Raw genomic sequence first — 25,403 nt, 5'->3', positions numbered from 1 at the left:
GAATGCCTCAATGAAATCAAATGCTCCCTTTAGTAGGCAGAGAATCATTTCACACCTAAGAGTCTATAAAGGAAAACTGGTACAGAGCAGTTATTGTGCTCAAAAATTCACACCTTAAATTACCACACATTACCATACAGAAAAGTTCTCAGCCTGCAAAGAATCAAACAGCAGTTCTAGAAGTACTATGAGCTGCTTTCCTCAGCCCACCGGGAAGTGAATTGTATGTGATTATGTAGCACTCTGACATTTAATCTCAGTACTACCTTTTACAAGTACTCCTAAATTAAATGTCAATATTTGATTACAGAATCATAGAAACAGTAAGGTTGGAAGGGACCTCTGGAGATCATCTAGTCCAACATCCCCGCTCAGCAGGGTCACCTAGAGCATGGTAGACAGGGTTGCATCCAGGTGGGCCTTGAAGATCTCCAGAGAAGGAGACTCCACAACCTCTCTGGGCAACCTGCTCCAGTGCTCCGTCACTCTCACAGGGAAGAAATTCCCCCTCACGGTCAGGCAGAACTTCCTGTGCTTCAATTTCTGCCCATTGCCTCTTGTCCTGTCACACAGGACAACTGAAAAGAGTTTGTCCCCGTCCCCTTGACACCCTCCCTTCAGGTACTTGTACACATTGATAAGATCCTCCCTCAGTCTTCTCTTCCCCAGGCTGAAGAGGCCCAGCTCTCGCAGCCGTTCCTCATAGGGCAGATGCTCCAGCCCTCTGATCATCTTCGTAGCCCTAATCACAAAACATAACACATGGTTTGGAGAGAAAGCGAGTCAATCTTCCTTTTTTAGATTTGATCACCTTAACTTAGAGAGTCTCACACCTTTGGCTTGCTTGCCTGTGGTACAAAAGCTCTTGAACTGATTTAAAGCTTGGTTTGCTCCCTACATGGCAGCATTAAACCAGTGGACATAACAATGAAAATGATCTCTGCTTTTGAACCAGAATGTATTAATAGCTCTATATTTCTACAGCAATTGAGGGTTAAAAACTATGTTTGGCTATGTTTTGCCCAGCCAGAGAAGAAAACCCTCCTTGCTCTGAATTATGGCTTATGATTTTCCCTTTCATTTCAATGTTTTGGAAATGTGATTTTCATACAGCACAGTCACTCTCCTCCTATCATCCAAAATCTATTAATCCGATAAGTGCTTCTAAGATGAGCAAGCATTCCCACTTGCAGTAAGAGAAACACAAGATTGACTATGAAAAGTCGTATCTAGTTCACTAGATATTTGAGGTTATACTAAGGACCATGTACCAACCCCAGTCTCCACACAACTCCTGTGAGTATCTATACAAATTTCACAGTGAATGATAGGCAGACTATGATCCTGGAACAGTCTTTCTATAAATGCAAGAGAAAAATAGCAATGAAGATACATCAAGCTCCTAATATCTAGCTTTTCTGCTACCATTAAGAAGTTTAGATACAGATTAAACTACAATTACAGCTCACTTCATAACTCACAGAAATAACTGATCTAAGACAGCTCAATGTGAAACACATGAAAAACTGCTGCTGCAAGCACATAAAACTTTGTATGTAACAGACTAGCCTTTGGTTTTACAGACAATTTTTTCCAAAGGCTTAGAAGTAACTGAGAGTCCAAGAAACAGAACATATGATCTTCCTGAGGTTGGAGCAACATCAGTAGATTCACAGATAGCTAGGTAGACATACAGCAGGGACAACGTATCTCTTAAGATAGTCCTATTATAAAAAGTGGGTAAAAATGACTCTAATGAAGTCTACTGATGCTTCCTGTAAAAGACGTAACAGCATTCGTTGTGACAGTGCCAGGTCAAATCATAAGATGAAAAACTCAAATCAACGCTCACAATTATCATATTACGTAATTTGGACGTGTTTTTTTTTGTTTTGTTTTGTTTTTTTTAAGAGTTTTCCTTCCTCTCTATTCCTAAATTCTCATTCAGTTCTCAAGTTGCCCTTGCTACCTGTATCCCTTTTACTGACTTGACATTGGCAATTTATTCTGTGTTCAAGGCTGCTGCACACTGCTGTACATTCACAGTTCCTATTATCCATGCATAGATTGACTGGTGATTTAAAGTGGCTTGGATAATATCTTTTCATAAGACCATTTATCAACATGGAAGAAAGAAATAAGAACTAATACTGGCAAACTTGGCTTTAGTGCATAAGAAGTGCATGGGAGGATCTTGACATAGGAATCCCGCACACAAAAAAATAACATCAATCTCCAAAACAATTCTTTGGAAAATGTTCTCTCTTCAAACCAAACAAACAGCTCACATCACACCCCCCCACACACAAAAAAAAACCTTCTTCACCTTCCCAGATCTCCCATAGATAAATGCCTTTTTCTCTCACATGCTTTCTGTATCCCTACCACCCTTTCTTCTATTTACTCATTGGCAGTGAGGTTAAGAGTTAGAGGAATTAAGATATTAAGGCTGAAAAGAAAGGCAGTTGCTTTGAAATTGGTGAAGCTGCTAGAGAGGCTGACCAGCAGGAGAGAGAGGGTGCCATATCTCCAGCTCCACATCTGTCTACGCAGGGAAAATAAACAGTATTAGCATGGTGCATCAAAGAGGGTTGTCTTGATCAAATAAATGAGGTCCATACTATTCCATATTATGGGAAGTAGTACTGGGGAAACAAAGAGTCGGCCATGGTACGGAACTATGACCATAAGCCATCGTGTATCCTGACATCACCAATTTGGATGTTAAACTGTTTCTGATGAGGACAAGAGCCCGAGTCAGCCTGCCAGCACATAAACAGGAGTAGCTCTAGGCTCAAGACAATGCCTTGGTGAGACTGAGAGTGAAGCAATACTTTTCATGAAGAAAGTTCCTGAACAGTCACAAAAGCACCCTGGCAGCAAGTGGCCCAGGCCTAAGTGTACCATGCCATTTTAGCGTTATTTTTAACCAAGAGTATGATAAAATGTTAAAATAGCTACACAGCCACAACAGACTTCCAATGTTTTGTATTGTTCCCAACTGCAAAGTATTATCTGATTAAATGATATCGCAAGCCCATCCCAGACCTACCCTAGACTACTCTTCTGGTTTATCCAGTTCTTGGATTATTGTTCATGATTTTTCCTCCTCTGATCTGGAATACTAACATTCCTAACAAAAGTTTATCATTAACCTAGAAGCTGGATAATCTCTGCCATGAATAAGTAACCTGCCATTTGCATATGTTACCTAAAACTGGTCTGAGATGCAAAATCTATTTTGAAAATATTTTTGTAACAATGACTGTTTCCTGATAGGAGGAAGGAAACTAAACTGGATCACGATGGAACATCAAATGCAAAGAAAGGCACTCCAGGAAAAAACATCAAAACTGACCCAGATTATTTATATGATTTCATACATCTCAGATGGACATTGTTACAGAATGAAGCCTGAAATATGGATTTTTTTTTTTTTAATTCAAAGGAAAAAAAAGGATTCCCAAGCATGATTTGTTCTCTGAAACTGATTCACAATCTTTGGGGATTAACAAGCATTTTGTTCTGTTGTTATGCTATAACAGAGGCAGTTCAGCACATTGCTCTGAACAGAAATAGCAAGTTCATCATGATATATGGTCAGGGCAAAAGGACCATTTTTCCTCCTTTCTTATTTTCAGTTCAGATTGGAGGGATTATCTTTTCATTGATCAGTTAAATAGTTTTCCTGGAACCAACAGTTAAACCATAGGGTTACTAACCAGATAGAGATTCAAATAGCTGTTAATTATAAAACACATATTAATTTAGAAAGCCAGTCACCCAAGTTACTTTAACTAAATGGGAAAGTCAGACTAGATGAAACACATGAAGATGCGTGGGCCTTAGGATTTCAAAAAACTTTAGAAATATGTTCAGGTGCCACCTTTTAAGAAACAAATCGTATAGGATTATGAGTAAGTAACAAGCTAAACATTCTCTCAATTCTCCTCTCACTCCCAGTTGCCCAAACTAGGAACCCAGCCACCCTTCAACACCAATTGGTCATTCCACACCACCTCTTCAAACTGGTCTCCTTTCTTCCAGCTCTGTCTCCACTCTACATCCTTATCTAGAAGTTCAGGTCCTAGCACATCTTCAGAGTGCTCAGAGCACTCACAAGCACAATTAGCCCCTACCTCTTACAGGAAAAAGTTACTTCAGAGCTACACATGACACATACAAATGTCACTTGACACTATGAAAGAAGGTGTAGCTACCTAACCTCCCATGTACCACATGGGAAGAATCTGTGCCTGGACAGTTATTGTAGAGAACAGCAAGCTAGTGGAGTAATGGGAGCAGGATTGGACAACCCAGGCCTGCAAGACTCCAGGTACATTGCTGTGCTGAAGGCTTGTGCTTCATGCATCTGTTCTATTTTATCTAAAGAATGTATATGCTTTATATCGAGCAAGTCCAAAATCAACAGAGAAGATCAGAAAACTGTAACATATCAATAGATCAGAAGAGGGAAACTTAGAAATATGCCTCTACTCAGAGGATGGATGTTGTTTCCCTAGCAATGCACAAAGGCAAACGCTTTTTGACATTTAATTTACTAGTATACAATTAAACTGACAAGCTAAAAGACCCAGGCAGAGGATCCATAATTCCACATTCATCTCAAAATTGTCCGGTCAGCCTTAAGAGATGTAAGATAAGCTTCTGCCAGGTGACTAACCAAAAATTAGAAATAGATAACACTCCTGATTGGGCACTGCTGTTTTATGATCTTTTTTTCTTACTGCTGTTTTATTCCTCTATTATTATATATTGCTGCAGAGCCTAAAAGGCCAAGAGCTCATCATGTCAAGGACCACACAACTGAAAAGAATAGGTAGCCTATAATAAAAAGAGCTAAAAATGCACTTAGTTGATCTTCACTTCTGGAGAAGTTCTCATATTTTGTTAAACTCACTGCTTAAACCTTTGTAACCCTCACTTGTAATTTTGATTTGCTTTTATGCAATTTACTTTTTATTTAGCTGGGATTAATATATACAGTTCCCTAAAACATCTAAAATACATCTTGATTATACAACAAGACAGATGTTGATCTGTTATTTGTTTACTTGAATTAGTTCAACTTTATAGGCAAAGTGTTTTGCAGAAAGAAGCAATCTCATTTTACCCAGGATCTAAGCCAGCTTCATGCAAGAAAGTTCCACCATATCTACACTGAGCCTTTGCTACAAATTCTATAGAAAAGGCACTTCACCTAGAGAAAATGACTTCCTGTTCACACATTAACTTTTTCAATACTTTCTTTTCCTGATTCTCAGATAGTCCTGAACTATGCGCACAGTAATGTTTGCAAAACACTGGGACAAATCTTCGAGGTCTGGAGAATACAGCTAGTATTTAAGATCTTTAAGATTTAGATTTAAGAACTTTTAATCTAATCACTTATAATAGGACAGTCAATGTCCATTTCCTTCCATCCGATGATCCTTCCATCACTGAAGTTTCAGAAATATGTTCCTTTTCTCTTTTTCACAATAAAATGAGAAAAACGTCATAGTTACAGCAATCCTAACTTATTTTGTTATACATTTCCAAAGTTTTACACAAAATAAGCCTTCCCCTTATATTTAATTCATTTGCAACTACCTACCTTCTGCATTAAGATGCATGGTTTCCAGAGGTCCAATAAATGCATATCTCATTCCCAATCCATCAGACATCACAAGGTCTAGGTCAGCAGGAGACACTACTCCTTCCTAAGTAGTAAAAGTAGAATAGGAAAACTTGTCAATGCTAAGTTTTAATGCAAAAACGTTTGATTTTTGTGTAATTTTACTTAAATTTAAGAAGTAATAAAACTAAGGCTAGAAATAGTAGCTGGTTTGTAAACAACCACGAACTGTTCGACAGAAATATTCATCTACTATACAAGGCTTCCTATGGTTTAGTGTATAAACCACCAAAACCCCCCAAACCACCACCATCAGTGTAAACTAATTTGCGTATCTTTTTTTATAACATTGGTAGGAACACTGAGCTTTAGAATTCAATTACACTTTGACAATATTTTATATCTAAATTTTAGGGCAGATCACGCATTAGTTTGCATGTAATACATACTATCTGCACGTTCTGGTTTGCCTGATACTTATTATTTCCAGTAATTCATGTACTACTAACTATTACATTGAGCTGTTTATGTTAACCAATGTTATTTTTTTTCTTGGAAACTGAGAATTAAGAAGAAAGAGTTTACATGACAGTATTACTAACACATGAACAAAATAGTTTGAGGAAAATCCAAAGACTATACCAGCACTTTTAAATATAGAGGTTTTGGCTCCCTTCATATTCTTCTAGTTCTGGATTTTAGTACCAAATCATTATTCTGACAGAATGACAGTGCAGAGGTGCAGAGGTCTGTATTACCCCTGAAGCACCTACCACCGGCAGAAGTTGACCATAAAAGGCTGACCAAACACACAAGCAATACAGCTGCCACTCCCTATCAAATAACTCGTTAAACATTCAACGTACCCAGCCTCAACCTGCCCAGGTTCTTGAGTTCATTGCTAGCCTCAAATCTCAAAATTAGCAGGATATGGAGTATGCAAAATGAGGAATTTTCCTGTTAAAAGCTGAGCACTGCAGTTACACCCACATGGTATCACCGACAAGAAGGTCAATACCTCCATCAGGTTAAGGAAACATGCGAAGGCTTATAAAAAAAGAGTTACAGTTCACTACCTTACAGCTCTACTTGAGAAAAATAATATTTATTATATGAGGCTGTTTTTCCACCTATCTGAAAAATATGAACTAATATCTGTTCTAAACACTTCCATCAGATAAAAGTTGGTTTTAAGAAGTTGTCCTCTTTATCCCAGGGGAAATAACAACATTTCCTTCGAGTTCTTAAGATGATTGGAGAGATGCTGAACAGCTTCTACTTTGTATTCTTACCCTACATTAAGATGAAAAATCTTCTCTTCCTCCCTTCTCAGTGTCTCTTGCTCCACAAGTCCCTTCCGAGCTGCAGAATACAGGCAGGTATATTCATATCCTTGGCTAAAGAGAGGATTTTTTCTGTTATCTTTCCCTCTCATAGCATCCAGTCTGACAGGCTCCTTTCATTACACATAGTGATCAGCCAGAGTTATGGGCACACAGGACAGAACTTTTCTTACCACTCATAGACATTGACATCTGAACCTAGATAGCTAGTCCCTCTTTATAATCAGTACAGAGAAAAAGGCAATTGGCATCATAAAGTAGGCATTTAGAGTAGGTCAGATGAGTTTCATCCTAAAAAGCCCTAATTCTCTTCATTAGCTGAAAGATTAGAGCAAGGAGCTTGGACGTCTGTATAGTCTGTAAAAATCTCAATTTAAGTGAGCTGAATCCTACCCACAGTGTCTCCTTCTGTTTATGAATCACATAACCTCCAAAATGCTGTTACTTTAAAAGAAAATCACAAGCCAAGGGCCAGCATAACCTCTACAACTGGCCACAGAAACCAAGTTTCACCATCAGAGATTTAAGTAGAGCCTTTTGAAAGACTCAGCCTCAAGTCTCAATCTGCTGGTAGGTGTTGACCAAAAATAAGCCTGGCTGAATCACTGTTGCAGGTGGGTTTTGAACTCTATTTTGAAAAGGAAACAATAATATTATTATTAAGATCTTGCCAACATATTTGGAACATACAGCTCTAGTAACAATTCAATGAGACATAAAGTGGTAGGGATAAGGAAATATTATTTTGGTAAAGTGACCTGGGTAAAGGCAGACCGGAAGGTCTCTTGTAAAGACAGAAACTAAAAAGCAAGCCTCAGACTGTGTTCAGATTACACAACCAGTGCCAGTAGGACTAATATAGGCACCATATCTTCTGTTAAAGAGTTTTTTCTCCTGATATGGCAACACAACTTATCTGAATGACATAAATAAAGCACTGTTCTGTGGGAAGAGCTTCATCCGAACAGCGGATTATGCTGGTAAAGCCATGCTCAAAGAGTGATTTTTTTTTCTGGCTGACACGGATTTGTGGGCAAAACTTAGCCACAAGAACCAAGTTCCAGACAAGCATTTGCACCTCAGCAGTAGTTAAAAAAATGTAAACATAATAGTGAAGAGTTAATAGGCACAGATAAGACTGTAGGAACACTTCAGAAACATTGTGAATTGATTTTCAAATGAAAAGTTGTTTCATTTATTCTGATATGGTAGTCCTCAACATCAATGCTAGCATTTGAAGATCAGGTGTCCTTCATATCATAGACTGAGTGCTTTGCTTTTGGACTTTTGGCTATGGCTGTAATTTTATGGCTACAGCTTCTAAAGGACAAAAATCAGTACCAGCAGAAGGAAAGATCAAGACAGACCTCTCCACCTGAGGTCTCATATTATTCTACAAATGTCGCCCAGTTTCTCCTTGTCACACAAACTCTCTTAAACAGAAGCCTTTTACTTTATCTCTTCAGAATTGAAAAATACATAAATGAGGAACAATTTTGACCATCTTCCCTTAGGGAACAACTTTACTCCCACTTACATTAAGGAGATCATAAGGTGGTGGAATGATTCAGCAGGGTGGGTGTGAGGTTAGCAAGGTATCTTCCATAAGGATTGGTGTTTATGCTAAGAAGTAAACAAGGAAAACATCCAACCTTTTCATTAAGTCTACTGTGAAACATAACCTCCCCAAGGGGATTTTTCAACCTCTTCATGCTGAGTAGCTATTCTTGTAAACCTTCACCTTGAGCACTTTTCACAGGAAAGAGGAAGTGGTTAGAGTTAAAACCTTGCTCACTGGAGCAGACATTTACAGCTACAGGAATAAAGTCTTAATTTAAAACAAATTCTACCAAAATCCCCAGTGACCCCAATAGACAGTCAAAATTCAAGATCTAAGTTAGGTCGGGATTTTCCAGGGTGCTTATGACATCTTAGAGATTTTAATGTCCTGTGATGCCACAGTATTATCCTACCACAGTTCACCCATGGTCTCCTTTGGTACTTTGTTAGTGATTCTCACTATGCAGGGGCATTCTTTTCCTTTAGAAATCCTGTGGAGGTTCTGTAGTCTCCACCTTTAAGACCTGACCAACTTGCTTGGTTTTAATGAACAATCTGTACACCTGTGAGTCACCTCCACACCTCAACCATCTGTCACTGACAGTGTCTTGTGATCGTGTTAAACGTGACATGGCCAAAAAACAATCTCTTTCTGAGGCTGCCAACTCATCACATTTTCAGACTCACTCCAGCCTGTGTATAGCGTTACTTTGGACTCTACTTCCCTCCTGGACCACACAATTCTTGTCTCCAAATCTGTCACTTTATCCTCTATAATATCTCCAAGATCCAGTCTTTTTTTCTGATCACTACTAATCATTCTCTCCTAGCAGCATTTGTTACGCCCTTCCCTTCCCTATCATTTTGATCAAGTCCCTTCAATACACACCCTGATGAGATCTTTTCCAAGTCCTGTCATTTTGAGCAAATGACTTTTCTCCTAGATCCTCAATCAACTCCATTTCTTTCCATTTCATCATGTTCAAGAAACTTGTCCCACACACTTCATACCTCCTTACTTTCCCAGCCTGTATTATCCTCCTCCACGACATCCTCACTCACCTCATCCTGTAACATACACTTGATATCAAAATGTGTTTTTCCCCTGGATCTTTGAACTTCCTTTAATGATAATCCTTTTTTTATGGAAACCCCTTCCTAACTAGATGGTTAAGTCCCTAGCTTATCTTCCATCTTTTGTACAGGTCCAGTGGGTAACACTATAACACAATTATTGTCATTATTCATAATAATAACAAAATTGATTTTGGAACTAAAAAGTCCTGTCAATATTTAAGGACTGTCAAGCTAGTCATCTGAAAAGGGAGAGTACTTAAGCTAGGGATTGAAACCAGTTGCTTCACCAATTCATAGCTGTGAAAATGAACTAAAATGGACACACAGCCAAATCATGACTGTTTATTTTCCAAAAGCTTAAGTAAAAACCCAAATCCTTAATGGCAGAGCTGCCAGACCTATAACATTGTCTACAATCTACAAGAAAACCTAGTTTTAAAGAAAAAGATATATTAAAATAATATCAAAAGCTTACAAACAAGAAAATACAGAATCTTAAGACACATATTGAAGAACCAACACAGAAAATAATTTTAGCAGGTTCACAAAAGCAGTGAGTCTCCTAAATGAGACCAGAGCTGAAGAACTGCCATATTCTCCTTACTATTTCTGCTGCTATATTTCACGACCCCCTTGCAAATTCTGGATGATAATTCACCCAGAAACTTCTAGACAGCAATTAACAGGAAAAGGACAGTCCCAGATGTTCAAAATAGGGTTTGAAACTTTTGATCTAATGCAACACTGAAATTGTTTGGTTGTTATTTTCTGGATGAAGTCAACTAAAACTTTACAGAGTATCTTCAGAATGAGACAACCTCAACTATTTAACTAATACTCTTCTGCAACATAATCTCATGCTACTAAGTATTTGTACTTTTAAAAATCTACAAATAGGATTTACTGCAAAAGTAATCACATAAGCAGTGCACAGGGTGCTTTTCCAGCAAATAAAGAGGATAAGCCTGTGCTCCAAAGAGCGATGAACTAAATCAGATACACCAGTGACAACTATCAAAGGAAGCATGAAAGAGTAAATAAATGGTAACAGGGAATAACAGAGAAAGTAGAGATATTTTTCCTACTACTGACTATTCTAATAGTTCCAGACTCGTAATACCAAAATTTAGGGTTGGGAAGACTAGGAAGGTCTGAAGAATAAGGATCTTCAGTCTCAGTATCTCACAATAAGTCTCTTACTCTCATCATAATCAGCTTTACAACACTTTAACAGAGACAGAAGAATTGAAAACATAAATAAAAGCCTACAAGAACTTCAGCTTCATAGATACTAGATGCTTCGGTGTTAACTTCTTACAGCAAATTCAGATACATGACCTTAAGGAGATATGCAGAAACAACTGGAATGTTCCCAGTATCTACATTTTCATGGAACAAATATGGAGTATGGGGAGACAGAGATAAGTGATGCAAAAATCTCCTACCATAAACACAGGCACTGCCAGAGTGTTATTGTGACTTGTAAGCCAAAACAATATTAAAAAAGACATTTTGTCATGTGAAAGATTAATTTTGATCCAACATAAAATGTCTCATTTCAGCACTCTTGCCTGAAAGTAGAGAGCTTTCTTGAATTTCTTCTTTCAGACTCATAAACGAATCTACGGCTTTTGCTTCCAAATCCAAACTTCTGCATCCTTAAATCCACACTCCTAAATATCCACATGGCCAAAATTCTCAGCTCTCACCTGTATTCACTGTATGTTTCCAAACCAACCCTCATTCTCCTGATTTCCTACAATCCCCATGTCTTCTAATTTCTTTATGACCTTATCTCTATCCTTCTGATTCCCAAGCCTGCCCAGTCCTACATTTACAGCACTCAGTTAGCACCCAGCTTCAAAATCCCAACCTCCTTGTGTATGCTCCTGGAGACCCCAGTACCCTGATTCTCATTGCTGCCTCTCATCACCCTGCCCTGGATAACACTGCTCTCTCTGCTTCATCATCCATGCTCACACGCCTTTAGAGCCCGAACTTGAACAAGACCTGCCGGCAGGCTCTCACCTCAGACTTCTGGCTGTGTTGCAGCCTCTCCTGCAGCCTCCTTGGACCCACATGGCAGAAACTGGTGACTCCAATGCATAATCCACGAACCAGCTATACTTAACCACATGAATTCCTAGCAAGCGACAGAAGTTTTGGGACTGCACTGTTTGCTTTCCATAGAGCCCCATGTTCAAATGGTGCCCGCCAAAAGATATGATCGTAGCTCTGTATGGCCTTCCCCCATCTTATGACCCACGTCCCATTCCTCACCCATCATGCATCCCAATACAGCACTGCTAAAGAAAACAGAGGTGTTGAGATGTCATCAGTTGCCAAGCTACATTTGGGAACTAAAGCACAGTCTTCAAGATGTTCAGTTTATTCTTGATAAAGTTTTCCAGATAAACATTATAAACAAAGCTGTACCTGCATATACGTACATGTGTAAAATCACTCCCTTGCTATTACTGTAAATATTTTTGAGGTGAGGACTCTGATGAGAATGTTCAAGCTCATTTCTCAAGGTCCTCAACAAATAGTTGTTTGCATAAAGGGGCTAACTTAAGATTATTTCAAGTGACTTCACAATACTTATCAAGCCTGCCACTATTTTTCTCTCTTGGTTCATATATGGCCTTTTTATTTAGAATATCTGTTTTTGTTACATGCCAAAGAACTGATACAATGTAGTGCACATACAGCAATCCTCTATTAACAATGTAGATTTTTCCAAGCACTCATCATATTAAAAAAATGAAAGAAAATTTAGCACAGAAATAGAAACTGATCAATTTATAACAAATAACTGTAAACATATAGACACTTTTTCAGACCTTTACAACTAGTAATAATGTAAGTTAAGTTGAAATTATGTCTTACAGTGTAGGAACTGCGTTAAAATCATCTATAGCGAACATCATACAGTTCAGCTAGCTTTCTTCCTCTGGACTTACTTTTCTTTTCATATTCTTTAGTAGTAGTTTTTATGTTTTTAGCATGTTATTCACAAAATCTTTTTGGCCAGCCTTATTACAGTTTCAAAAATAGCTTAAGAGTTTACTGTCCTTTCTATCCTGTGTATTTCAACATGACTATAGCTTTCTGAAGGGATTCCTTTTACAGTATACTTATTAACTTTATCTTTTTTTAAATAACAGAACCCCTTTTAATTTAAGGAAAAGTCTCCAGTAGAAGATCAATTACTTCCTATCAATATGGTTTTATGTATTCTTATTCACCACCTACTTTATATTGCTGCATAGTGTTGCTAATGGCAGTTACCTGGAGGTAAACAAAATGAATTCAGCAACTATGGTTAGGTATTGCTTTGGAGTAAGAGCTCCTTTGTTTCTGATATATTAATATTACTTCAGTTTTAAAGTCTTTCCCTATTTTTGTGTGCAAATGTTTGTTTCAAACAGCCTGAAAAATTAAAACATTCTCTGTGGCAAAAAAAGCTCTCCTCAAATTCTTGTTAATCTTAACAGAATAGCAGTAGACTCATAATTCAGCTCTTCTTGATGAAAGATCAGACTTTGTAGCACAGAATGCATAGCTGTGGGAAAAGCTAAAGTGGTACAAACAGATGACTCTGAGCTAGAAGTCTGAATGGGCAAAAGGAGGAGAAATCTGTCTTTACCTACAAGTATCAAATAACTTTTCAACATAAGAATTCCTAAAAGGCAAAAGAGAAATGCATTTAAAATATTATTTTCACAACCCCTATAAAGTAGCCCAGCAATATTCAGAAAATAACAGGAAATGAGGAGACAACTTGAAAAAAAATCAGCATTTGATCTCTGTGCTGTTAACATTTTAATTTTGGTTGCCCTGAAAATTACAATATTCTGAAAAGAAAGCAGTATAAAGCACAGTGCTATCATTGTCTCACTTCCCTTTTCATAAACTTTTCTATTTATTACTGTCCAAACTCGTTACTGTCTTAAATTTACATATTTGTTCTTATATTCATGTACATAAGAGACTGTTTAACAAAGAAGACACAATTTTATAGGAAATTTAAATATACAATCTTATTTATCACATCTCTAAAACTGGCAATGTGGGCATAGAAATGAAAAAAATTATACGTACCCCGACAAGTCTCCAGGCTTCGCTTATCACTGCATACTGTAGCCGATTCAGAACAAACCCCTCAATCTCTTTGTTTAATTTGACAGGAGATTGACCAATCTTCTTCATCAGAGCATATGTTCTCTCTATAATTGAAGGATCTGTTTCTGGATGCGGAACAATTTCAACCAATGGTACAAAATAAGGTGGATTTACCTCAAGAAGAAACACAAAAGCAGCATGTTAATTATCAATTGATAAACCGACCCACCTAGTATAAAGTATCTTTGCAATATTTTAATAGTGTGGTTATTTTCTAAGGAACATAGTGAGCCTGATCCCTAGGCCCAGAAAGCATTCACCAATCCAACAAGAGCTGGAACGTTAATTCTAATAAAAAAATAGTTAGTCTCGGATTATTAAATCTATTTCTATTCAATTCTAGCAAAATTCATCGAGCTACTCTAGCAATCAGTGCAGTCCTAGAAGACTTTTTACTGAATATCTGATGTTTTCCCAATATTCGAGCTGTTTGCCTTGTAAAACATATGGTGACCACACCTCTTTCCAAGCAAACTATTTTATTTTAGTCATTCAGGAAATTTATAACAAAATTATTACTATTCACCGTCTATAAAATGCAACACTTCAGAGATAAGCTGCTACTAACCCAACTATATGCTAATCCCATTAACAGATATCTCATAAAACATACTTCCAAAAAAAAAAAAGATTACAGAACAAGCTACTTTCTAACACCATAACCACTGAAAAAAAACTACCTCTCCTGACTCTTCCAAATGTAATTTCTCATCAAGCCAAGACCTTTGTGTGATGTGTTTTTGAAGTAATAAATAGCTAATTAAACTTCTTGAATTCTGAAGAGTGTCCTAGAAACAGCTAAAAGTTCTTCAGGTCTTAAAGAGTTATAGGCCATACATAATGCATGCTCTTTCCAAAAGTAATAGTCCTTATGCTATATTCTTAATGTCTTAAATGCAGCTCCCACACTCGTTGCTAGGCAGCAGACAGACCTAACATGTCATAACTGGCTACCAGGAATAACATTGATTCTCCAAGTATGGTAATTACGTACTGGTAATTACGTCCCCTATTAGAATCAGCTGCTTTTCTTTAACGGTGCTCGTATAAATGCAAATACAGGACTTAGTCACAGCAAGCTGCAAGCAGTCTTTCCTCTCTGCCTGCTCTTTCTTTTCAGTATTTAAATGATCCCCTTTACTGTAGGAACTGACAGATGCAAGCCTGCCGTAAGGTTGTATCTGCTGCAATTCTTCATGTGACACATTTACTTCGTTGCCTTTAAAGTGCCTTGTGTTCCAGCATAACCTTTCTTGCACCAGATCAAAGCTGAGAATGGTGTGATGGCAAAACCACGCCAGGCAATTTAGCGAGACCTCAAACACTGCCAGCACCAAAGAATTCTCTGAAGGCTTTTCTAACCCGTAAGGATATCCCAGGTTCTAACCAGGAAGAGAACAAGCGAACTGTTGAGAGAGGCAGAAGCTATTATGAATTTCTTCCAAGACTGTTCTTGACAGTGATCTTATTGAAATATTTTATTTCATGAACTTGGCACAAAGAGTACATGGGTGTACTAACGAGTAAACTGAGGAGACTTAGGCAGACAATTTTTTAGAAGTGAGGTAATCGATGTTGGTAAAAATTAAAAGTGTTTGTAAAAACGCAGGTGGAACAGACTGGGGGAGGAGTTTCTAAAAATGAGAAGGGAAATGCAAAGCCTTTCTTAAGCGAGTAGAAGAGCTCACCTTACTCAGCCTAACAAAATGAAAGCTAAGAGAGGATATGACAAACACAAAAGTTATCAGCAAATATAAAATGAATTATAATGGACCATTAATATGATTGAAATCGAAATTATAATAGGGAAACAACTTCCCTCGTAGAAGCAGTGGAGTTAAAAAAAAATCTAACAGGTAGAATCTAATATATTTTTAAGGTGATTTTTAGTATTTGGTTTCCTCCACAGCAAGTGACTTCACTCACTGGCACACAGTCTCCTCTAATTCCATTTTCTACTTGTCTGACCTAGCAGGTTTATACAATACACGACGAACAAGGTGCTATGCAGAAGAGCTCTCCCAGTACACCGTCGGAAACTGCTTGCAGAGAACAGCTATGCCTGTAAGTACTGTGTGTATTTCTATCATACAGCTGCACTACTGGATTTCGTTCACTTTTTCCAATTATTTAGCCTATTACTACATTAAGCAAGGTGATAAGCTCCTTCTGCCCACTGGGTATTTGATTCCATTTCTCTTCAGCAGACTCACCTGTGCCAGAGGATATAAAACTTAGTTTTTCTGATATATCAACTTTCACACTTGTTTTCATACCTTCTTCCTGAGCTGCTTACTTCTTCCAGCCATCCCTCCCCACATCCTATCCATCTTGTTCAAAATGTTAGTAAGGTCACAGTTAAAAACAAACAAACAAAAAAACCCACCCATACCCACACACCAAAAAGCAAAAGCTATTGCAAAGCAAGCAAGTTTCCTGACACAGCAGATACAGAAAGGCCTCTGGAACAGTACACTGGCTCACAAGTTCACCAGTACACTCATCTCTGAGTGAAGCTGAGACTTCTTAGAAAATAGTCTCAATCAGACTGCAAAGCCATTTCAGAATAAATAAAAGGGGGAGAAATTAAATTATATGACAAGAAACCAATCCTTTAGTTCCTTTTGCTTCTCAAGCACTCCAAAGCACATGGAGATGGGTCAGAAAGGGACAGACTAAACCCTCTGATACTGCAACATTAGGCTACAGGTAGCTGGAGAGACACAACAGTAAAATACTGCTGTATTTTAGTATTCACACTGCCACTCCTGAGAATACCCAGGGAACTGGCATTTACTTTACACTCCTAGATCAGCTGGAGGCTAGTCACCCCAGCACTGTTTACCTTTCTAGACTGCACACTATCTTTCTTAAGAAGGTCCTTCTGTGTTGCCTGGAAAACTATCTCCAAGTGATGATCTCTGAAGGATGCCCTGGAGAGATGAAATTCATCTACCAAGTTGCAGATAGCAAGACAGCACCTGCCTCCAGTTACTGCAAACTTTCATGACCACAGCCCTCCTAACTGACCTGTCCAATACTAGACTAACATTAGGTTAGCAAGTTATTGAGTAGTGGAAATTAGAGGCAGCAAGAAACCCAGTGATGAAGACAAAATGCTCTTCTGGCAGAGATGTGATAAAGCTGCCTGGAAGCTCTACACAGACTTCCACAGAAATGCACAAATGCCCCTCAGCATTTTGAGTGTTCTGCTGCCACCTCTAGTCTTGCCATTTATGCATCACTGTCCTGTCCCCAGCCCATCACAAAGCACAAAAATTTAGCTTCAAGTACAATTGATTCTGTTTCATCCACCTGCTTTTCCTCTTCAGTTACACAGCTTCTGCATCCAAAGGCTTATGAAATCAAAGCCAAAACCTTCCATCTTCTACCTACATCAACCATCTATCGCATGTGCTGATATGTACAAGTAGTTTGCTGTTTGGGTCCTCACTGACACCCAACAGCAGCTGGAAAAAGACATCCGAAAAAACTAATGGATGTCATAAGGGGAATGCAGGGAATTTTATAGGTCTAACCCCAAAACACAAAATCCCTGTATTTTGACAAACATTAGTCTGAGTAACACACAGTTATTTAAGCACGATGACTTACATGGAAAGTATCCCGAGTCAGAAGTACAAAAGGTGCATATGTCTTCTCAATGTAGTTTATGCTGTTGCACATAGAACAATCAAACTAAAGTATTTCTGAAAAGTTGGGCCCCACACACTACACAATGGCATACAAGCACTTCAAATATCCTTCAATATTCTTCAGTCTGCAGGAAAGAGCTTGGATTGTAGATTAATTAAATGGCTATACTATTAATATAAAAACAAAACATGCCATTGTACTCACAGGATGTGACACAACACATTGCTTAACATGTTTAAGGCCAGTGAACAACTTGGTAGGTAAGAGGCAAGAGGTTGAGCTGCTCAGGATAACATTGTCATCAACAATAAGATCCAACTGACCAAAAATCTTCTTTTTCAGTTCTAGGTTCTCCGGAGTGCATTCCTGGAATAAAATAAAATAAAATAAAATAAAATAAAAATTAAAAAACAGTATTAGAAGTCTTCTAGTTTAATAATATTTATCCATATATTTCAGAATTCACTGATCTACTTCAACACTTTGTGAATCACTGGAATCATCTATTTTAAACATCTACGTAAATCAGCCTAGATATACCAGTAAGCCATACACAAAAAAATACCTTCCCACATATAAAGAAAAGAAAGCACAGGGGTTTCTCTAAAGCAGATGATGGACCATCATACAACACAGATGATTCTGCTTTGTATGAAGTACAGACTTTTATTTTATTCACGCACAGAAAGATAACACAGTACCAAGGAATAAGACCTGTTCTCCATTTTATAGAGAACCTCAAATTACAATAGCCTGTGAGTTTTTTTCAGACAGAACGGAAATGAACTGCTAGGTATTACATCATGCCTCAAAAGACAAGCTTACCATGTCCAGAACCAAGGCAGCAAATAATAACTTACAGTTCTGGAACCTGCTCTGAAATACCTCTCGCAGACCTGCAGACTTAAAAAGCTTACGTATTTCCAGTGATTTCAACTTTGAGAAAGATCTCTAAGCCAGAAAGCAGGCTATCAAAGCTTTCCCCAAAGCTAATGAGCAAGTTCAGTGCTGAAGTATGGTGTGAAGTTTAATGAGTATGAGCAGACAGCCACAACCTAGAGTCACTACCATTTTAGAATTATCCCCAAGAGCAGCCTGAAAGAGAGCACACAGATATCCACCAGTCTGGAAGCAACAAGAACATGGAAGAGAACAGCAGATCCCACAATCAACAGGATAGACTTCAGTCTCGCAAAGAGAAAACAGAAAAACAAACAGGGGTTTCACTTCAAAAAACAACCTACCATCATTCTCCCATTAGTTTTTTTTAATACAATTAGTTGCTATTTGTGTTCTTATTCTTGAAGCAGGCACAATTCAAACAGGATCCCACACTTGCAAAACCCCAGCTTTCCCCTTAAAACACACGGAAAATACCTCTCCATGCTTTTCCAATCCTAATCTTCTCCCATCTATCAGCATTTTATTCTGTCCTTCCTATTCTAAGAATGAAGGTGGGGAAAAAGGCTACACATTTAATATAATATGAAGTTATCCATTTAATACATGTTACTTCAGACTCTGTAGCAGGAATGCCTATGGCTAAAATTTCCTTCAGACTGGATATAAATGAGTTGAAAGTAATTTGAAGTCTTCTTAAAACATAAACGGGTTGCACAGAACTGTACTAAAAGTTCTATGATGTAGAAGTGATAAACAGGGTCATTTAAGAGCTCCAGATAGAGCCTGAAGTAACAGAGCTCCTTATCAAAACAAATTGATACTCTGCTCATAATTCCTGGATCCCTGCTTTTGGTTAACTTTAAATAGTTTCTTTTAGTAAAGCCAAAGATGAAGAGAACTTTGCAGATACTGTTCAAACTAATAAAAGAGTTGCACTGAATAGGTTTATTGTGAACCTGAAATTCTAAGCCTCCTCTCACATTAGATGATAATCAAAAAAGCAAACTCAAATCTGCTGGAAACTCAAACCTACCATGGTTACGTAAGGTTTCTGAAAGGGCCATTTGCTTGCAGTTACTTGTATAGTGCCACAATTGTATTCAGGTTGTTGGACCACAGCAATAAAGTTTCTGTCCTCATCAAGCATGCAATTATTTTCTCAGAGACACCAATTCCCTTAAGAACAGAGCAGAAATTAAGCTCTAAGCAATCTATTAAACAGGAACTTAATTTGCTGTCAATTATGAAGCCTGGAGAGGTCTGAAGCTATTCTATTTACCATGAGAAAAAGAAGATCAAACAGTAAGCAGGCAAAATACGGTTTTAAAGCTATCATGCAGTCTCTCAAAGAATCAGTGCAACAAGGTTAGAATACACTTCAATGCATTTAAAGTGATACTGTATATTCCTGTGCCCTTTTTGTAAAGAAGATCACACTTCTCATTTGCAGCAAACAGAACACCCTTATTCAAAAGCTTGAGCACCTGAATAAGATTGTGACTAATCTGATTTTCAATTTAATTGAACTTTATTAGACATCTTTTGTAACAACCTGATCAGAACATGGCAGCTTGTTAATTCCTGTCCTAGAAAGGGTGCATTGTATTAAAGACTGACAAGCAACAGGCGTTAAAAAATCTAAATATATGTTAAGACAATATATAGTAGCTTCATGACCAGCCTATCAAGTCTTTAGGAACCCTACAAAGATAAGTAAGTGCTGGACTATCTCTGCAATGACAACACTGATACCCAAACAAATTGATCAAGGTCTAGTAGCTCCCAGTCAAAAAGCTGCACTCATACAACACAACCCTTTGAGTGCAGTACCTAGCAAGCCAGGAAGTTTTATCTGTTTAAATTCAGTGGTATATTATTTTTTGTACGTGCTTTTCCACAGCATGCCATCTATGCTCCCATGCATACTCATTTTAATCTGAGTGTACACCTTCATTTACCTATATTTAAATGCTGGCATATACACAGATCCTTCCTATCCACTCTTGGATATGCCAAGGTAGCAACTCACCTGTATCACCTTCTAGGAAACATTCTCTAAAACACTATTTTGCAAAATATCTTCTCTTTACACTGGCAACTAGAATTGCTGCCAAAGCCTTGGATCTAGTAGCAGTGTGAGTTGAAACAACCAAATCAACATCTTAAGTAAAGCATTGTAACCAGTATGCACACAGCGGTACAGTCCTAACATGGCAACACAAGCATGACCACATGAGGTGAAAGCCAAAGATTTAAAGGGGGCATAGAGAAGATGAAAGATATTAAACATTCAACAACAAGCAAGACATCTTTCTACAAGAGCATCAGGGACAGCATCAAGCCATCTCAGTACTATGTTTGGAGCCTGCCAGTGGTCACTAAGCATGAAAAATCACTGAACAACAAAGTTTGAAAGCCATGGCTGTTCAGTGGTGAGTTCCCAACTTCTGACTAGGTTCTGGCTGCTACGTATTCAAAAAGTAACCGAGAAAACATTTCTTCCCTGGGACTGTTTATTGAGTTATGAACCTTTGCAACAATCTTTTTGAATTGAATGCAACAGGAAAGCAGCCCAGAAAAGCATTTAGCACCATCTTTCTTGCATTTTAAATGCTTTCATATTCACAGTTCCCTGAAGCAGCACAATCCTAAAGATGTACGTAGAAGTGATTCATAGCCATTTAAAAATTCAGATTTAGAAGCTACAAGTGCTAATGTCCACAGTTCTGCTCAATGAATTGACACATCAGCAATCGTTGAAAGGCAGGTGCCTTGTAACATGGGAAAAATTGAGTATGTCTGCAGGGGAAGGGAAATTTCAGATAAAGCTCTGCTACAAAATGTTGTAACAGAGTAGAACCAACCCTGAATCTTATGCTTTTCCATCTGTGAGATGCCTCTAAAATCTTCATTCTGGATCATCAGCAACAATACACAGCTGTAAAGACTCCTTTACACAGACAACAGTCTCTGCTGTTTAATCACGTACACTAGGAAAGCCATCTTCAAGGCTGAAGTATCACTTGCTGAAGCGCAAGTAGCTTGACCTCCTTGCATCCAGGATCTGAGTTGTACTTTTGATAAACAAACCCAGAAGAGCAAACATAATATGCCCCTATGCAACACTAATCTAGGGACCTAACTCCCACTGTGCAGAACATGCAAGAGAGCAACAATCAACTCTAAGCGTAGGCTGACTGAGGGTCAGCACCCCTAGACAGCAAGATGAAAAGGATAAAAATCCAAGAAAGAACTTGGTTTCCCAAGGCTAATAGGTAGATGGATAGCACCTCAAAAACAGGGAAAAGGAAAAGTAGGAGAGTATAGAATAGCTGTGAGTGCAGGCAAACACTTCAAGGCAACGGCACTGGTAACAGGTACTGATGGGCTGGAAGGTCAAATGAAATCACAGCAGAGAAAAGACAGTGCTACAGTCAAACCACATGACGTCTAGTAGGTAGATGGACACTTAGCCTTGCTCCTGCAGACGTGATGCAGATCAGAGAATCTGTGAGGTTGGAAAGGACTTCTGGAGATCATCTAGTCCAGTCTCAAAGCATGGTCAACTACAGCAAGTAACTCAGGACCTTATCCAGCTGGGTTTTGAATATCTCCAGGAACAAGACTCCACAACCTCTCTAGGAAACCTGTTCCAGTGTTTGCCCACTCTCACAGTGAATAGTTTTTTTTCTTATGCTCATATGGAATTTCCTGTGTTTCAAATTGTGCCCATTTCTTGGGCACAGTGGGCAAGTGTTTCCCACTTCCCCAGCCTAAAAAGGTCCCTCTGAATAGCAGCACAACCCTCTGATGTATCAACCATTCCTCCCAGTTTTGTATTGTCTGCAAACTCGCTGAGAGTACACTCTATTTCATTGCCTCGCTGTCCACTTATCTAGCCTATACCTCACCACTTTGTCTACAGGGATGCTATAGGAGATAATATCAAAAGCCTTACCAGAATCAAGGTAAACAGCATCCATTGCTCTCCCTCTCATCCACTGATCCAGTCTTCTTATCACAGAAAGCTATCTGGTTGGTCAGTCATGATTTCTCCTTCTTAAATTCATACTGACTACTCCTAAGCACCTTCTTGTCCCTTACACGTTTCGAAAAGATTTCTGAGATTATTTGCTCTAACACCTCCATAGGGATCAAGTTGAGGCTGATCAACCTGTAGTTCCCTGGATCCTCCTTCTTGAAGACAGCAGTGTCATTTGCTTTTTTCTAGGTATCAGGAACTTCTCCTGATTGCCATGATCTTTCAAAGACAGATTCTGCAAAGACATCAGCTAGCAGCTTTATGGCTGCATTCTATTCAGGTCCCATAGACCAGTGTATGACTAGTCTGCTTACATGTTCTCTAACCTGATCTTCTTCCACCAAGAGTGAGTCCTCCTTGCTCCAGCCCCATCCTCTGATTACATCAACTGGGGATTGCTGAAGGCTGGTCTTCCCAGCAAGCACCAAGGTGGAGAAAGCATCAAGTAGCCTTAGCTTTTTGTGTCCTTCATCACCAGATCTCCTGCCCCATTCAGCACTATGCCCACATTATCTCTCGTCTTCCTTTTGCTGCTCATCTACTTGTTAAAGTCTTTCTTGTCGCCTTTCGTGTATCTCTCACCATGCTCAATTCCAGATGGGCTTTGGCTTTCCTAACCCCACCCCTGTGTACTCAGACAGCATCTCTATATTCCAGGGTCACCTGTCCCTGCTTCCACCTCTTATCAATTTGCTTTTTACATCTGATTTTTGTCAGGAGCTCCTTGTTCATTTATGCAGGCCTCCTACCACTTTTGCTTGACTTCCCACACTTGGGGACAGACTGACATGGAGCTTTGGGCGTGATTGGGGCTGGGGGGGGGGGGGGTTAAAGGCCAGCTCTCCTAGACCCTCCTTCTCTCCAGGGCAGTATCCCACAGGATTCTTCCAAGTAGATCCCTGAACTGGCAGAAGTTAAGTCTAGGTTCGTAATTCTGCTTCATGTCTTGCTCCCAATTCACAGGATCCTGAACTCCTCCATCTCATGGTTGCTGCAGCCAAGGCTCCCCTCACTGGTTCCTCAATCACTTACATCAGGTTACCATCAGTACACTCCAAAAACCTCCTAGCTTGCTGGAGAGGCACCACAGCAGCAAAACGTAAGCAAATATTACAGTGTTTAAAGTACCCCAAGAGCACCAGGGGCCTGCGTATTTGAGGTGTCTTACCAGTTGTCTGGACAACTTCTTGATCGGGCAGTCTGTAGCAGATATCAACATTACCATTCATACACTCTCAACTGGCTCATCATTAATACGTGACAGAGCTCTGCACATTCTAGCTCATAGCATGTAATGAACATCCTAGGTAGGTACCTCCCTCCTGCATTTAACTTGTACCCAGAGTTCATCATTTAACCCCCCAAGGTGTACTTCACTGCCATACTGTAGCTTTTACAGCAAGCCTGTCTGTCCTGTAGCCTTAATGTAACCCTATAATTGAAGCAGAAAATTAATTTTAACAGTTCTATGCATTCCCTGTTCCCACTAAATTCAACAGAACTTCGAGTAGCAGGTACATTGTTCAGAAATCATAACTGCTTTAATTTCTACAAGCATGCTCTTCACCTTGCACAGTCAAGTGAGGATCTCCAAACATGCCACAAGCCCTGGTATTCTTCTTGTATTTATACACAAATACTTCATAGTATTTTAAATCGTTTTTCAGTGTGGTGATTTAGCTGTCAATTTTAAGGCACTTCTATAGAATGTTTTCCAGAGTCAAATGATAGCAAACCTCTCATACATGCAAACGTAGCAGCAACTTTCAGAATACAGACCTATCCCACAAGCTGGATTGAGACTGTCACCACTTCTGGGACAGGAACCATACTAGGTCTGGCTTGTCACAGGAATATGAAAATCTTCACAAAGAACTAAAAACAGAAAGATTTCTGCACCCTGGAAAGCTTCTTTTCTAAGGAGTATTATTCCTGATCAATTATATAAACACTTTCATGACTTCCTATAATTATAACCTACTAAAACAAACAAAAAAAAAGAACACAGAAAAGACTTCATGTATAACTATTTTATTTTCAGTCTACAAAATCACTTTAGAAAGCCATGATTTTAAAACAAAGCCTGATTAATATAAACCTATATAAAGCAGAGACTTGCAGATTTTAAACAGCATTCAGTTTAGCTGTATAAAATATATCTAAAAAAAGATTTGAAAATTCAGTTACATGAAATAGATTTCAAAGGACTATTACGACAGCTAGTAACTGTGTAGTCTAATGTTATTATTCTATACAGTTTTACCACATCTAAATAATAGTAATAAAAAGATTCTTGTAAAAAGCAGTTGACTTTAATTTGCATAGAGATTATTTTTCATATTTCATTTCTAAACTCTGCAATTTGACAGTAGATTCTGTTCCCTCTCCAAAATAATACGTAAACTTGAAGTTAATAAAGTTATCAAAGCAAAATTGTATCTGCTTGTTCCATTCATGGATGCCTATGACCTGCTGCGTTTCTGTCATTACCACCATTTTGTAGAATTTATAATCAAAGTTAAGTTACATTTTAAGTACAATACTGTGTAAGAGGGTCACAACAATACTTATGATTTCAGTGCTAATTATTATTTCTACTTAAAGTTTTGTATTGACATGCTAGTTTGGGCTCCTCCTGCTGCATTTAAGTCTCTATTTCTGTCCTGGAAAACCAAAGTCTATTAGGGAACCAGGAGTTTGTTTCTTGTGCATTCTGTATCACACGCACATGTAGAGTCTATACAGCAGACAATGGTTACATGCATGAACCTGGTGAATTATACCCCCTGCAATTAAAATGTGACATTTTGCCTGCAACGTTTGGGGTTCAGCTAGTAGAAAAAGCAGAGAAATAAAATATTTCTAATATCAGAACAAACAATTACATCAAAGTACTAATTTTGTTTCCAGTGTTACTGTTACTACCATAACCTCAACTACATGGTATTTTGCATGTGTTCAACAAGCTTGGTAATTTCATAAAATTGCAAATAATTAC

General features: G+C 38.4%; 1 protein-coding gene across 6 annotated transcripts in view; it reads right to left on the bottom strand.

Moving 5' to 3' along the window:
- The window catches only part of CRYL1 (crystallin lambda 1), a 62,328-nt gene that overhangs the window by 12,629 nt on the left and 24,296 nt on the right, over positions 1-25,403 (bottom strand). For all 6 annotated transcript variants that reach the window (XM_062567212.1, XM_062567213.1, XM_062567214.1 and 3 more), the window contains 3 exons: positions 17,665-17,826; positions 13,723-13,917; positions 5,618-5,723 (listed from right to left, as the gene is read on the bottom strand). In XM_062567212.1, coding sequence (XP_062423196.1) covers positions 5,618-5,723; positions 13,723-13,917; positions 17,665-17,826 — 463 coding nt within the window. The remainder of the gene's footprint in view (positions 1-5,617; positions 5,724-13,722; positions 13,918-17,664; positions 17,827-25,403) is intronic.

Source organism: Rhea pennata, chromosome 1, assembly GCF_028389875.1.
Source record: "Rhea pennata isolate bPtePen1 chromosome 1, bPtePen1.pri, whole genome shotgun sequence".
NCBI lineage: Eukaryota > Metazoa > Chordata > Aves > Rheiformes > Rheidae > Rhea > Rhea pennata.
The sequence above is the reverse complement of the archived record's forward strand: the minus strand, read 5'-3'. Positions and strand labels throughout refer to the sequence as shown.